Genomic DNA, 12,838 nt, shown 5'->3' with positions numbered 1-12,838 from the left:
CAGATGCTGGGGTCAAAGCAACACCCCCAACACAATGGAGGAACTCAGCAGGTCGGGCAGCATCGTTGACTGATGGTTTCCACGGATGCTGCCCGACCTGCTGAGTTCCTCCAGCGTGTTGTGAGTGTTGCTGTAAATCTAGTCAACTCTTTCTTGGGCACTAGCCTACAAAGTACCCAGGACATCTTCAAGGAGCAGTGTCTCAGAAAGGCAGTGTCCATTATTAAGGACCTCCAGCACCCAGGGCATGCCCTTTTCTCACTGTTACCATCAGGTAGGAGGTATTGAAGCCTGAAGACACACACTCAGCAATTCAGGAACAGCTTCTTCCCCTCTGCCATCCGATTCCTAAATGGACATTGAATCTTTGGACACTAAATCACTTTTTAAAATATATACAGTATTTCTGTTTTTGCGCGTATTTTAATCTATTTAATATACATAATCAATTTTACTTGTTTATTTATTTTAATTTTATTTATTATTACTATTTTTCTCTGCTAGATTATGTATTGCATTGAACTGATGCTAAGTTAACAAATTTCACGTCACATGTCGGTGATAATAAACCCAATTCTGATTCTGATATCCACAGTCACTTTTTGTCTCCTTGTTTATTATGAACCAAGATACCCCTGGGCAGTCTGGTGACACAGACTTGGAAGATGTAGAATCCTTGTGGGTAGAGTTAAGGAACTGCAAGGATAAAAAGACCATGATGGAAATTACATACAGACCTCCCAAAAGTAGCCAAGATGTGGGCAACAAATTACAATGGAAGATAGAAAATGCATGTCAAAAGGAAATGTTATTATAGTTATGGGGGCTTTCAATATGCAGGTAGATTGGGAAAATCAGGCTGATTTCAGTTCTGGTCACTTCACTACAGGAAGAATGAGGATACAATGGAAAGAGTGCAGAGGAGATTTTACATGGTTGTTGCCTGGATTGGAGAGCGTGCCTTATGAGAATAGGTTGAGTGAATTTGGCCTTTTCTCCTTGGAGCAATGATGACAGGTGTATAAGACAATGAGAGGCATTGATCATGTGGATAGCCAGAGGCATTTTCCCCAGGGCTGAAATAGCTAACAATGAGGGGGCACAGTTTTAAGGTGCTTGGAAGTAGATACAGAGGGGGTTGTCAGGGGCAAGTTTTTCCACACAGAGAGTAGTGGGTGCATGGAATGCACTGCCAGCGACGGTGGTGGAGGTGGATACAATAGGGTCTTTTATGAGACTCTTAGATAGGTACATGGAGCTTAGAAAAATGGAGGGCTATATGGTAGAGTAACTCTAGGCAGTTTCCAGAGTAGGTTACATATTCCGCACAACATTGTGGGCTGAAGGGCCTGTAATGTGCTATGTTCTAACCTTGGATTCTAAAAGAGAGAATCTGTAGAATGCCTATGAGATGACCTTTTTGAGCAGCTGTGATTGAGCCCACTAGAGGAAAATGCTATTCTGGATCGGGCATTGTATAATAAACTGGATTTGATTGAAGAGCTTATGGTAAAGAAACCCTTAGGAAGCAGTGAACAATCTGAGACATCATCCTGCAATTTGAGAGGGAGAAGCAAAAGCCAAATGTTAACAGTATTACAGTGGAGCAAAGGGAATTGCAGAGGCATGAGCGAGGAGATGGCCAAAGTTAATTGAGATACTTCCTATAGTGGGGGAGTCTGGAACCACAGGGCATAACCTCAGAATAGAGGGATGTTCATTTAGAACAGAGATGAGGAAGAGTTCTTTTAGCCAGAGGGTGTTGAGTCTGCTGAGTTCATTGCTACAGTCGACTGTGGAGGCTAGGTCATTGGGTGTATTTAAGGCAGAGGTTGATAAATCAGGGCATGAAAGGGTACGGGGAGAAGGCAGAAAAATTGGGTTGAGAAGGAAATGGATTAGTCATGATCAAATGATGGGCCAAATGGCCCAATTCTGCTCCTATATCTTATAGTCTTAACCCAGCAAGTTAATCCAAAGAACACCACAGATGAAAATCAAACCCACAGCATTCACCAAGGATGCTTTTATTTAATACAGAAATAAAACTTGATTAATACATTAATTTAGCTAACCAGTCAGCTAAATTAACGTATTATGAACTACATACTTTATCATAGCCTCTAAATATCAACCTCTTGTTCAACTGCACATTCATGTAACCAATACCTGGGTTATACTGAGATAAACTGAGTTTTGTTCATTGCCTAGAACTGATAGATGGTAGCAGAGAGAAAGCCTTACCATGTAGAACTGGAGGTTCAGCCAGCTGAGGGGGTGCCTGGGTGTTTGGCTCAGGAGCCGAGGAGTCTCCCAGCCCAGAGAAAGAGTTCTCAGCAGAGGCAGGCAGCTTGGGGGAAGTAGGGGTGATTGCACAAGGAGAAGGAGGTACAGGAGGTTGAGACACCGCAACACTGATGTTTGATGACACAGGAATGTTGTGAGATGCTTGTGAGAGAGGCAGATGAGATGGGGGACGGGGAGGAGGAGGTGGTGGAGGTGCAGTTGCAGCAGCACTTGGCCCCTGCTGGAGTGGAACATCAGGTGGGCCATTAATGACAGAAGGTGATGGTGGCTTCTGGATTTGGATGGGAGTTGGAACAGGAAGGAATGGACGAGGACCTGTAGCCTTGGCAGGTGGACTACTGATTACTACAGGTGGAGACGGAGGGAGAGGAGAAAAATTAGTGGCAGGCCAGACCACTGGCTTGGGGACTGAGGGAAGAGATGGAGGAGCACTGACGGGAGATGGTGGACCAGGTGTTCTGTGAATAGGACGTGGGACAGTTGCATAATGAGGCAAGACGGGATGGAAGGCAGAGCCAAGAGAAGTCGCAAAGCGAGATGCCGAATGACGCAAAGGTGGGGTGGGTGGGGTAGAGTTTGAGGAGGCAAGGGATGCATACTCTGAGAGAGAATCTGAGGAGGGGGGAGTGCAGGATGAGATGGGGGCTGTGGACACAGCCTTTGTGTAAGGTGGGGGAGGGATTGATGGGGGTTGACAACTGCTATATTCAGGAGGTGGAGTGTTGTACTCGAAAGATGAAGCTGGAAATGAAATGGAAGCAGCACAAAGGAGACAAGAGGAAAGAGAGAAGAGAAAAAATACAACTAACATTGCAATGGAGTCAATAGTTGAAAGGAAACCAAGTTTTAAAAGCTGCAGCTTGCCTCAGAGATCAGTCTTAGCGAAGTGTCAGAAATATCACTTGCGGCATATTGTAAATACATCAATAGAAGATGCTGGACAAAGAAACATTAGAACATTGCAGAGAAAAATCAAAAGCTTCACCAGAAGAGGGATGTGGTTGGGGAGGGGGGGGGGGGGGGAGAGAGCATTTGGCTGGTTCCTGGCACTGCTGCAGCCCAAATGTAATAGGATCGAAAAAAAATGTTGTCAAGTGGTTTACATTATTTAGTAATAAATTAGCCTTTCGCAGACACACAAAAGTTGCCTTTTTTGTTTTAGACTGGTCAGAAAGGATACTCGAGTTTAGATGGGATTTCACAATGTGTACTTGTAGAAGAACAGGTCTGCTAGAGTCGTGTGTGCTCTGCAGCCTAGATCGATTGTTTGATCAATGAAACTCTCCAGCACCATAGCAATTCAAATCTTTTGAGCATTCATAAGGGATGCATTCATGTTCAATTCCTGGGTGTAACTTGGAAAGTAATGATGAGATACCATGTACATTTTTGGATGTGGGCATTTATTGCTCACCTTTCATTCACTCATACCAGTGTTTACCAGGTGACTTCAAAAGACATTTCAAATTTATTGATGTGGGTCTGGAGCCATAAATAGGCAAGACTGGTGAATTTCCTCTCCAAATGTCATTAATAAATCAAATGAGGTTAGTTGGTTTTGTTTTAGGTCCAGATAATTAATGGAATTTAAATTCCGCAAGTGTCAGTGATGGGATCTGACCATGCAGCCTGGTGATGCAGTGGTTAGTGCAGATATCTCACAACTCAAGGAACATGAGTGGTTCTGACCCCCCCCGTGCTACCTTTGCAGATTTTGTATACCCTTGCTGTCACAACATGTTTTCCCCCAAGTGCTCCATTATCTTCTCATATCCTAAGGACATACTGTCCAACATTGCTTTTATTTCAGTTACTGGAATCTGCAGCTTTTTAAATTTTAAGTTTTCATTTTCTTTTGCTCTGCCAGGTGCTAACACAAGCAGAGTAGGTGAAATGACCCCCCCCCGCCCGTGCTATAATATGTCAGTCTCCAGATTTTTAGCATAGGCCTCCAGGTTATTTGTCCAAAAGTAGTGTGATCACTCTTCGAGTATGATGTTCTCCAAAGTGGTTATCTATTAGTGGCTCCTCACATGACTGTCAAGCCTGATCCAGGACCCAGAGATTCTGGCGTAGTTTGGGTAAGAGTAAGTGGTGATTGTGGTTGGTGGTTGGATAGTGTTGTCCAGTACTTAATAGCACCATCGCTCTATCCTTAGGGGCAGAAAAGTGGTGCTGAAGCAAAAGCTCGAGCATCCTTTCTACAGTCAACAAACAGTACATATCAGAGTGAGCAAGGCAGGTAATGAGACCTCTGTGATCAGTACCCACTGTCAGACAGAGAAAAGATTTGGATGAAGAACTCGTTTCCATCTTTTATAATGTTGATTGACCAGAATTTAAAATTTTTGTTTTTTTTAAATATTTGTACAGTCCATGAGTCTCATGATCATATGTGATTATTTGCAGTATTGAACAGAATATTTCAAGCACTGAATTCCTCCCACCATTCAACCCCATGGCTGGTCCTGTGAGGCAAGCTACATGTAAATACAAAGAGGCATTCATCATCTGTTCATCAATAAAATGAATCAGCACTCAAAATGAAGAGTAAATTTAACACAGCCACAGTATCCCCTCCAGGGCCCAATTCACAGCTGCTGGTGGCGCAGTGACATCAGCGCCGGACTGCGGAGCAAAGGTTCCCAAGTTCGAACCCAGTCGGGCTGCTCTTGGGCACACTTTCCATCCATGCTGGTTTGAGTGTCAAGCTCACAACTCGGCCTCAAAAAAAAAAGACTGCGCTGGGAGAAGGACATGGGGGACCACTCACAGAATCTTTCCTCCAAGACAACCACTTGAAAAATGGTCGCTGAGGCTCTGGCACAGCATGGTACACCAAAAAAAGGCTAAATCCTCACACCATGGATTCAATTGGCAGCTTAATTTTTACTTCATTGGATTTCAAGCAAAGTAAGTTTACTGGCTATTTTAAAAAGTTTTAATCTCAAAACTGGAAATTAATATTTTCAGGTGTTTTATGTTTCCATTAGAATCTTTCTCAGTTTTCCCTTATTTAAGTCCTACTCCTTAATATAAATTATATACTCATAATTGGATTTGAATCAACAGACAGGTATGTGACATAACTATGGGTGCAGAAACCATGGCTATCTTATGTTCAATCATAATAGACACTTTGCAATGTATGTGGTATAGTACTAAGATTCAGTGGAAGTCAGACACAGAAGTTAATTTAATTTATCACAGGTAGCAACCTAAACAGCTTTATCAAAATCTCCCTTGGCGGTACTGCAATCCAAGTTTCTCCCACAACTTGCAAGAACTGAAAAACCAGATCACCAGGAATGGACAGGGGTCTACCAAATTTAATGATTTTAACATCAATACAACCTTTTTAAAGGTGAGAATTAAACCATTCTGGCAAAAATCAAGCGTGACAGTGGAAAAGTGTATACAGAACTGGAGGAGATTGCAGAGGTACTTAATGAGTACTTTGCTTCAGTATTCACAATGGAAAAGGATTTTGGTGATTGTAGGGATGACTTACAGTGGACTGAAAAGCTTGAGCATATAGACATTAAGAAAGAGGATGTGCTGGAGCTTTTGGAAAGCATCAAGTTGGATAAGTCACCAGGACAGGATGAGATATACCCCAGGCTACTGTGGGAGGTGAGGGAGGAGATTGCTGAGCCTCTGGCAATGATCTTTCCATCATCAATGGGGACCGGAGAGGTTCGGGAGGTTTGGAGGGTTGCAGATGTTGTTCCATTATTCAAGAAAGGAAGTAGAGATAGCCCAGGAAATTACAGACCAGTGAGTCTTACTTCAGTGGTTGGTAAGTTGATGGAGAAGATCTTGAGAAGCAGGATTTATGAACATTTGGAGAGGCATAATATGATTAGGAATACTCAGCATGGCTTTGTCAAAGGCAGGTCATGCCTTATGAGCCTGATTGAATTTTTTGAGGATGTGACTAAACACATTGATGAAGGTAGAGCAGTAGATGTAGTGTATATGGATTTCAGCAAGGCATTTGACAAGGTACCCCATGCAAGGCTTATTGAGAAAGTAATGAAGCATGGGATCCAAGGGGGCATTGCTTTGTAGATCCAGATCTGGCTTGCACACAGAAGGCAAAAAGTGGTTGTAAACGGTTCATATTCTGCATGGAGGTTGGTGACCAGTGGTGTGCCTCAGGAATCTGTTCTGGGACGCCTACTCTTTGTGATTTCTATAAACTACCTGGATGAAGAAGGGGAGGGATGGGTTAGTAAATTTGCTGATGACAAAGGTTGAAAGTGTTGTGGATAGTGTGGAGGGCTGTCGGAGGTTACAGCCGGATGTTGATAGGATGCAAAACTGTGCTGGGAAGTGGCAGATGGAGTTCAACCCAGATAAGTGTGAGTTGGTTCATTTTGGTAGGTCAAATATGATGGCAGAATATAGTATTAATGGTAAGACTCTTGGCAGTGTGGAAGAGCAGAGGGATCTTGGGATTCAAGTCCATAGGACACTCAAAGCTGCTGCGCAGGTTGACTCTGTGATTAAGAAAGCATATGGTGCATTGGCCTTCATCAATCATGGGATTGAGGTTAGGAGCTGAGAGGTAATGTTGCAGCTATATAGGACCCTGGTCAGATCCCACGGAGTGCTGTGCTCAGTTCTGGTCGCCTCACTATAGGAAGAATGTGGAAACCATAGAAAGGGTGCAGAGGAAATTTACAAGGATGTTGCCTGGATTGGGGAGCATGCCTTATGAGAGTAGATTGAGTGAACTCGGCCTTTTTCCCTTGGAGCAATGGAGGATGAGAGGTGACCTGATAGAGGTGTACAAGATGATGAGAGGCATTGATTGTGTGGATAGTCAGAGGTTTTTTTCCCAGGGCTGAAATGGCTAGCACGAGAGGGCACAGTTCTAAGGTTCTTGGAAGTAGGTACAGAGATGTCAGGGGTAAATTTTTTTATGTAGAGACTGGTGAGTGCGTGGAATGAGCTGCTGGCGACGGTGATGGAGGTGGATACGATGGACAGGTACATGGAGCTCAGAAAAATAGAGGGCTATGGGTCACCCTAGGTAATTTCTAAGGTAAGGACATGTTTGGCACAGCTTTGTGGGCCGAAGGGCCTGTATTGTGCTGTAGGTTTTCTATGTTTCTAGAAATAAAAAAGAGCAAAACTGCACCTATGAGAATATAACAGGTCCAGAACAAGGTGGTTCAAATTCAGATTTACCCAGTCCTGCTGCAGAAACAGAAGCTGGGTTTTGCATGAAGTATTTGAAAAGGCCACTGGTGCTTGCCATGAGAATCAAACACCAGCTTCTGGTAACCAAATGCTAAATACAGAAATCTGGAAGCTGCGTCAAAATTACTCAGCGTCACTAGTGACTGCATGATAATACCGCCAAACTGATAAATTAGATATTGACATCTACATAAGACTATGAAGTTGGTACCACTTCTTAGCACATCCGACGTAGATGAATTCAGGTGCTACTGAATTTTTAGCAGCGTGAATCACAATTACCAGCAAGTAGCCTCTTCCACCCTGTAAGGTTAAGTTTCCACGTGTAGAACTCATTCCTTCAGAATCTGATTTGTTGGAGATTTGGAAAATAAATCACTTTCTTTTCTACAACATAATCTTTTTCTTTCCTGCTTCATGTGCCTAAATACATGATTTTACAATTGATGTTACTTATATTTCTTGGCTTGAACCGTGCACATCTCAGTGAGGATGCACCAGTCTCATTGTTTGAAGAACCTCACTAGGGCTTGACCTGCTCACACAACCCACAATCTCTTGCAAAGGGCACAGTGCTAGAAAGTCAGAGATTGTTGCTCAACAGTTTATGAAAAGTTGTGGCTGCCACAAACAGCCAACTTTGTCATTCACTGTATGGGTCAAGACCAATGTTAAACTTGCACACTCTTTCAGTTCCAAACTTGGTCACACTAGCCTGCCCTTAATGCCAAAGTTTCATGCTCTTGTTTTGAAAAGTTTGACTCAAAATCTGAACAGGCCAGTAGATAAAACATGCTGAGGAGCACAATGAAGGGATACTGTAGCTTTAAACTTGATCACTTTGATGTAATCTATAGATCTCAGATTACCCTCTATTCACACTTACCTGCAGACGACATCCGACGCTCCATCTCCCACTCAAGCTGCTCCCTCTCAAGCTGCTCTTGTCGTTCCCTTTGTCGTTCCAACTCTAAATCCTCTTGTTCCTGCCTTTCTCGTTCCTGTCTTTCTCGCTCCATACGTTCCTGTTTTTCTCGCTCCTGCTTCTCACGTTCCATCTGTTCTTGTTCTAGCCGCTCTCTCTCCAGTCGTTCACGTTCCATCCGCTCACGCTCCAGTCGCTCTCTCTCCAGCTCCTTCTGCCGTTGTTGTTCCTGCAGTTGCCTGGAACACAAGACAGGAATACACTCTAAAGGTTTTGTCAAGATGAAGTGCCATATAGTAACACATCTTTTTTTAGTGGTTACTTTGTTTACTTAACAAAAGAAAACAACGCATTCCTTACACCAGTCTTTCTTAACCTTTTTGCCCTGGAGCAACCCTTGAAATAATTTTCAGGTCTTAGGGAACCCCTGATTAAAATTACATCCAGCATGATCAGGAAGTTGTAGATATAATAATTCAAAAATGCTGTCAATGCTCCTTTGCGTAGAGAAAGAATTTTCAGCCAGCCTTCCCTCTAAAAAGATAGTTAAGCTTAGTTTACTTTTCTTAAACTTAATCTCTTTCTTTCCCTTCCATAAGGCAAACATAATAAATTTCTCAATTCTGGTTCAAATTTGAGATAAACACATGCATTTTTCACCAAATGAAATGAGATGATTTCTATCCTTGCACTTGATGCTTGTTAAACAAGAAAAAGCTTGCTCACACATGTAAGAAGTTGAAAACTGCAGCAAAACATTCATTGCTTTCCTATGAACGGCAGGATACTCCCACAGAAATCCAGAACTTAACAAGGACAGATCAGTAAAGCTCATCTTGACTGCAGCTCACAAAGTTCTTCCTCTTCTCTCAAAGTCAAATTCGCAGGCTGAGCAGAAGATTCAGAAAAAGGTTCCCTCACCCAGTCATACACTTGTGTTAAAAGGGAGGAAAAGTACTGTTCAATTTTGTTCTGCAGTTTTTCCAGGTGGTTTTCAATAAGACTCAAGATTTTCTGATACCCCTCCCCACTCTCAAGTCCAAGTAATAGTGGAAAAGTTTCAAGATTTCCTTTGCAGCATGATTTTTCCAAAGATTCAGTTTCCTTTTAAATCCAAGAATCTTGTTACTCAAAGTCAAAATATAATCTCCAGGGTCTTGCAGAGAGTTGTTCAACTGGTTCGTATGATGAAAAATCTGGCCTACTATTTTCTTGAAAGTACCGCAATTCACTTTTCAGCTCAAACACCCCGTTGAGAATTCATCCTCTGCTAAGCCACCAGATTTCTGTATGTAGCAGGAGATTAGCGTGCTCTTTGCCCAGGTTTTCACACAGTTTTTAAAAAAATATTCTCAAGTAAACTGGTCTTAAAGCTACGAGGTAACTTGCTTCCAAAACCCTTCTACTGTGTGACTTTATTTTCAAAAGCTTTCATCTGTCTGTTTTGAGACTCCAATAGTCGTTTAAAATAATCAGCACTTTTACATGCCATATTTTGTAATTTGTAGTTAAATGTCCTTTCAATTTTGCTGCAGCCATTGCTACATTTGTAAGTTGTTTACCACAGACTTGGCACAATGGAATAGGACAACTTGAATCACCAGTCCATGTAGAACGCATTGATAAGTAGCTTTCATTGTAAAGACAGACTTTTTTGTCTGTTGTTTCAAAAGTGCAGTGAGATGACTCAGAAGATTGTAGTTTTTCAATTTAACCTTATCAGAATTGTCTGTAGGCCTAGGCAATTTCTCTTGCATCTCACACCTCCTCTTCAAAAATTGTCACACTGAACTGCCTTTAGAATGAAAATTTCCCTCCAATTTGTTTGCTCCCATAAGTTACTAAGGGGAAGTAATTCGAGAGGAAGAGGCTGATGTCACAGCCAAAGCTGGGTGAGTCCATTCAATGCTTGGAAAACACATTTCACGCTGAACTGCCTACTGTCCTCCCTCCATGCAAAACAGCGCTCACCAATTATCAACGGCCTCCTCTATCTTGCATCAAAAACTAAGAACCAAATAAAGACAATCTTATTACACAACTGCATACTGGACTGAGAGACCCCAACGGGGCTTCTCGGTCACTGTCCACCACTGCAAGCGCTAGCACTGCGCTACATTCAAAGTGACATGTTTTTTAAAAAATCACGATCGTTCACGAAACCCTAGGATTCCACAAAATCCCGGTTAAGAAATCCTGCCTTACACCAACAACATACAATTTGTTCTCTAGATTTGTGGACTGATTGCAAGTTGTACCCTCTTGCCCAAAGGCTGCCAGATCAGTTAAGTGCTTTCATGTCCTCTCCTAACACTAGGACCCAGACAAAAGTGAAGGGTTGACCCACAGATAGTCAAGGAAATGCTCAACAGCCAAGCTCATACCATAAACACAACAGTTAATTGTCTTCCATAAACAGCCTTGATTACATTCTTCCCCAGCAGAAATAGTAGAAGCAATCATTACAAAGACCTCATGAGAATCAAATCCCAACATCTCACTACTAAAACTCTGCAGTTCAAAACTGGAAACCTATGAAGTAGTCAGGCTCATTGTAGAGTTTGTTTGTTCCCAAAACCTCAATCCGTAAATTCAGCACTACTCTTATCACCATAAACTCAAGTGATTACTCCCAGAACAATGTGTGCAATTCGAGGTCACAAGGAGGAAACTATGGATTATTTCTTCCTTCAGATCCACTTTCCATAGCCTCACAGCCCAAGAATCTTCTGCTTTCAGTTGAATCAACTTAGTGACTGAACACCCAAAGGCCTCTGAGAAAGAACATTAAGGAATGAAAGGTTTCAAAATAAGCTTTCTCTTCACCTCCATCTAAAAGATAACAAACCAGTGATCCAAAATGACCAGAGAGGGGAGAAACAGTGGCATGCAAATGTTTAGGCACCCCTGGTCAAAATTTCTGTTACTGTGAATAGCTAAGCAAGTAAAAGATGACCCAATTTCCAAAAGGCATAAAGTTAAAGATGACACATTTCTTTAATATTTTAAGCAAGATTTTTTTATTTCCATCTTTTACAGTTTCAAAATAACAAAAAAGGAAAGGGCCTCGAAACAGAAGTTTGGGCACCCTGCATGGCCAGTACTTAGTAACACCCCCTTTGGCAAGTTTCACAGCTGGTAAACATTTTCTGTAGCCAACTAAGTCTTTCAATTATTGTTTGGGGGATTTTCGCCCATTCTTCCTTGCAAAAGGCTTCTAGTTCTGTGAGATTCTTGGGCCGTCTTGCATGCACTGCTCTTTAGAGGTCTATCCACAGATTTTCAATGATGTTCAGGGTGGGGGACTGTGAGGGCCATGGCAAAACCTTCAGCTTGCGCCTCTTGAGGTAGTCCATTGTGGATTTTGAGGTGTGTTTAGGATCATTATCCTGTTGTAGAAGCCATTCTATTTTCATCTTCGGCTTTTTTTCAACAGACGGTGTGATGTTTGCTTCCAAAATTTGCTGGTATTTAATTGAATTCATTCTTCCCTCTACCAGTGAAATGTTCCCTGTGCCACTGGCTGCAACACAAGCCCAAAGCATGATCGATCCACCCCCGTGCTTAACAATTGGAGAGGTGTTCTTTTCATGAAATTCTGCACCCTTTTTTTCTCCAAACACACCTTTGCTCATTGCGGCCAAAAAGTTCTATTTTAACTTCATCAGTCCACAGGACTTGTTTCCAAAATGCATCAGGCTTTAGGTGTTCCTTTGCAAACTTCTGACACTGAATCTTGTGGCGAGGATGCAAGGAAGGTTTTCTTCTGCTGACTCTTCCATGAAGGTCATATTTGTGCAGGTGTCGCTGCACAGTAGAACAGTGCACCACCACACCAGAGTCTGCTAAATCTTCCTGAAGGTGTTCTGCTGTCAAACGGGGGCTTTGATTTGCCTTTCTAGCAATCCTACAAGCAGTTCTCTCAGAAAGTTTTCTTGGTCTTCCAGACCTCAACTTGACCATCACCGTTCCTGTTGAATGCCATTTCTTAATTACATTACAAACTGAGGAAACAGCTACCTGAAAATGCTTTGCTATCTTCTTATAGCCTTCTCCTACTTTGTGGGCTCATTTATTTTAATTTTCAGAGTGCTATGCAGCTCCTTAAAGGAGCCCATGGCTGCTGATCGTTGGGACAAGGTTTGAGGAGTCAGGGTATTTATAAAGCTTCGAAATTTGCATCACCTGGCCTTTCCTAATGATGACTGTGAACAAGCCATAGCCCAACAAGCTAATGAAGGTCTGAGACCTTGGTAAAAGTTATCTGAGAGCTCAAATCTCTTGGGGTGCCCAAACTTTTGCATGGCGCTCCTTTCCTTTTTTTCCCTCTCTAAAATTGTACAAAACAAAAATAATACACTAATCTTGCTTAAAATGTTGAAAAGAATGTTTCCTCTT

General features: G+C 42.3%; 1 protein-coding gene across 4 annotated transcripts in view; it reads right to left on the bottom strand.

Moving 5' to 3' along the window:
* The window catches only part of enah (ENAH actin regulator), a 301,284-nt gene that overhangs the window by 52,739 nt on the left and 235,707 nt on the right, over positions 1-12,838 (bottom strand). For 3 of the 4 annotated variants that reach the window (XM_072250356.1, XM_072250357.1, XM_072250358.1), the window contains 2 exons: positions 8,402-8,679; positions 2,245-3,048 (listed from right to left, as the gene is read on the bottom strand). In XM_072250356.1, the coding sequence (XP_072106457.1) occupies positions 2,245-3,048; positions 8,402-8,679 (1,082 nt within the window). The remainder of the gene's footprint in view (positions 1-2,244; positions 3,049-8,401; positions 8,680-12,838) is intronic. The other variant, XM_072250359.1, reaches the window with a different exon arrangement.

This window comes from Mobula birostris, unplaced genomic scaffold (genome assembly GCF_030028105.1).
Source record: "Mobula birostris isolate sMobBir1 unplaced genomic scaffold, sMobBir1.hap1 scaffold_287, whole genome shotgun sequence".
NCBI classification, from domain to species: Eukaryota; Metazoa; Chordata; class Chondrichthyes; order Myliobatiformes; family Myliobatidae; genus Mobula; species Mobula birostris.
This window is presented reverse-complemented; position numbering and strand designations above follow the sequence as displayed.